The sequence below is a fragment of the Dipodomys ordii genome, unplaced genomic scaffold (assembly GCF_000151885.1).
Source record: "Dipodomys ordii isolate 6190 unplaced genomic scaffold, Dord_2.0 Scaffold69, whole genome shotgun sequence".
Taxonomy (NCBI): domain Eukaryota; kingdom Metazoa; phylum Chordata; class Mammalia; order Rodentia; family Heteromyidae; genus Dipodomys; species Dipodomys ordii.
Window position 1 is genome coordinate 2367659 of NW_012267285.1, and position 3352 is coordinate 2371010.

The window sequence follows — 3352 nt, forward strand, 5'->3', positions numbered from 1 at the left end:
CCCCCCGCCGCCGCAGGGCATCGCCGTGGCGTTCAGCATCGTGTCGATGCGGCACCCGCAGGTGGTTCTGGACGAAGTTGAGGAGTTCGGCACCGCGCTCACCGACCAGGACGCCTCGCCCATCCTCAAACTCCCGCAGGTGCCTGCGCCCCGTCACCCCAGCCTCCCGGGTCTCCCAGGCCTGGGGTCCCTCCCTGGGAACACCCTCTCCGCCTGGCCCTCACGGGGACGTCCCGTCCTCCTGTCCTGGCCTCAAGCGTTAGAGCTTGCTAGTGCTCACCACCACACGTACACACGTCCCAGGCTTTCCGAGCATGCTTTTCCTCTCCCGGCCTCAGTTTCCCCGTCCGGCAAGGAGACAGCCACTTTGCCTCTCCATCTCCTCCCCTGCAGGAGCTCCAGCAGAGGGAGTGGGGGCTGATCTGTAGCACCATCTACTTCATCTACGCCAAGATCATCTTAGAGAACACGGCCGCCGTCTTCAAACACGTGGACGGCATCCTGGCTTTGACCCTGCAGCACTATCAGAACTGCATTGTGCAGAAGGTGTGGGCAGACCTCTCCCTCCGCACCCTCCTGCCCCCGCTTCTGACCTCCTCTCACAGGGACTTCCACCTCCAGCTTTTGATCTGTCCTTGTGTGTGTGTAAGAGAGAGTCCTGGGGCTTGAACCCAGGGTTTCGGGCTGTCCCGGAGTCTCTTTGTTCTCAAGGTGAGCGCTCTGCCACTTGAGCCACAGCGCCACTTCCAGTTTCCTGGTGCTTCATTGGAGATCAGAGTCTCAAGGACTTTCCTGCCCAGGCTGGCTTTGAATCGTGATCCTCAGATCTCAGCCTCCTGAGTAGCTGGGATGACGGGCGGGAGCCATCGGCGCCCAGCCTCAGTCAGGCATTTCTTACCCAGCTACTCCGGAGCCCTGACTTGGTGGGAAGCACAGCTGTATAGAGAAACTTTCCTGCCCTGCACTGTGGACCGTCCTATGTGCCTTATGCTGGCTAGGCAGGTGCTCTACCACGTGAGCCACACCTCCAGCTGCTATTTGCCTTGGTTATCTCTTCACCCAGGGCGGCAGGATGGGCTGCCCTGTGCTTGCCTGTGTCGCTGGGGTGACGGGGGTGTGCTCCCGTCCCCAGCCCTTGGTTGAGATGGAGCGTCTTGAGAACTTCTATGCCAGGCTGGCCTTGGACCTCAGTCCTCCTGACCTCTGCCTCCCAAGTAGCTAGGGTCACAGGGTTTTGAACTGCCTCACCCGGCTCAAGACACATCTTGAAGGAAGGAGGGAAGCTGGGTGTTTCCAGCTTTTAGTTTGAGGAGAGAGGGGAGCCCCTTCCCCGCCCCCGCCGCCATGGGAGGGGCGGGCATTTCCACCGCAGGAGTTACTGCCCCTGCCTTTCCTCGGCTGCTCCCACCTCCCCAGGGCGAAAGCGTGCAGGGGGGGGGGCTCCCTCACCCTGGGGGCCCTGAGCATCCCCCTCCCCCAGGATAACAATCTGAAGCTGTGTTACCTGGAGACGCTGTCCCACCTCACCAGCGTGCTGAGCCAGCAGGAAATCATGATCCAGAGCAACCTCCCGCACAAGCTGGAGATCGTGGCCTTCATGGTGGTACGGCGGGCGCCAAGGAGCTGGGGGGAGGGGGAGGGGGAGGGCTCCCCACTGCTCCCCCCTCCCCGCCACCGCTGGGCTCCTCTGCCAGCCGGAGGAGAGGCGGTCAGGTCAGGGAAGGACTCGGGGCAAGGGAGGTTGGGGTGGGGGTGCCCCATGGCAGGTTCCTGAGGGGTCTGGGGTTCTAGGCCTAACCTGGAGGCTGCTGGCCGGGGGGCGGGGGGGGAGGAGGAGAGGGAGGAGGAGGAGCAGGAGGAAGAGGAGGCAGCTGAGCTGTGCTCCTGAGGCGTCCTGGTCTTGGGCTGGCCTGTCTGTCGCAGGATGTGATTAGGAAGGAGCCAATCAACACCCTCTCCAGCCCCATTAGACAGAACGCCATGAACATCATCACTGACTTCAGGTAACCAGACACTGGCTCTGTCCATCATCCATCCATCCATCCAACCAACCAACCATCTATCCATCCATCCACCCATTGTCCTTCCAACCATCCATATTCATCCATCCATCTGTCCATCTGCCTTCCGTCTGTCTCATCTGCCCATCTATCAATCTAGTCCATCTATCATCTATCCATGATCTATCCATCATCTATCATCTATCTGCCATCACCTACCTTATCACCTCTCATCTATCATCTATAAATCATCTATCATCTAATTTCTCATCTGTCATCTACTTATCACTCTATCATCTATCAATCTACTATCAGTTTATCATCTGTCAATCATTTATCATCTATCTGTCTATTATCTATATTTATTCTCTGTCATTTAATCTGTCATCTATGCATTGATCATCTATATCTGTCATCTGTCTAATCTTTAGTTGTACAAACAGTTTGCATTTGAATGTCAATTTTTTCTGGGCCTGGGTGTTGTCCTTGAGCTTCTTTTGCTCAAGGCGAGCGCTCTACCACTTGAGCCACAGCACCACTTCTGGCTTTTTCTGTGATGAATTGGAGATCAGAGTCTCGAGGACTTTCCTGCCCAGGCTGGCTTCGAACCACGATCTGAGCTCTCAGCCTCCCGAGTAGCTGGGATGACTGGCGTGAGCCACAGAGCCCGGCTTCCTTTCCATTCTTGTCATCTCCTCCTCTTTCTCTCTCCGTCTGCTCTGTCCGTTCCCCTCCTGCCCGTCCTGCGCAGGAAGTTCAAGCCCATCCTGGAGAACGAGAGCTGGGCGGAGCTGCTGCGGACCTGCCTCGGGAGCGTGCTGGCGCTGCCGCCCTCCGACATCCTGAAGAGAGATGCCTCCAGCCCCAGCCAAGGCCTGGCTGTCGTGGTAACCGCTGCACCTCGCCGTTGTGCGGGAGGCTGGGGGACGGGGGGAGGCCGGGAGGCCGGGGCAGTGTTGCAGGGGAGCAGCCCCCACGTTTAATGAACAGGAGATCAGTGGAGGCCCATGGAGGCTCAGCTGTGGGAGGTCAGGTGGCGTGGACTCCACTGCCCAGGCTGGCTTCAAACCCCCATCCTCAGATCTCAGCCTCCTGAGTAGCTGGGATGCCAGGCGTGAGCGCCGGCGCCGGCTCTTTGGGTATTCAGGTAGATCTTGTGACCAGGCTCCCCGCAGTCTCCTGCCTCCCTGTGGGCTCCTTCACAGCCAGAGGCTGTGTTACGGGTGGGATTGTCTTCTCTCTTTAATGATATGAACCGATGCGTCTTCCCGAGCAGCTAGCCAGCCCGGCTCCTCTGCCCGCTCCTTATGCTCAGGCGGGGAGCGCTGTGAGCGACCCTTCACCCAGGGGCA

The 3352-nt window shown here is 58.8% G+C and overlaps 1 protein-coding gene across 1 annotated transcript in view; it reads left to right on the top strand.

The window, feature by feature from the left end:
* The first annotated feature begins 46 nt into the window (after positions 1-46).
* The window catches only part of LOC105991053 (maestro heat-like repeat-containing protein family member 7), a 42846-nt gene continuing 39540 nt past the window's right edge, over positions 47-3352 (top strand). The window contains exons 1-5 of the mRNA XM_013023611.1: positions 47-139; positions 394-546; positions 1481-1603; positions 1924-2003; positions 2752-2887. Of these exons, the coding sequence (XP_012879065.1) occupies positions 47-139; positions 394-546; positions 1481-1603; positions 1924-2003; positions 2752-2887 (585 nt within the window). The remainder of the gene's footprint in view (positions 140-393; positions 547-1480; positions 1604-1923; positions 2004-2751; positions 2888-3352) is intronic.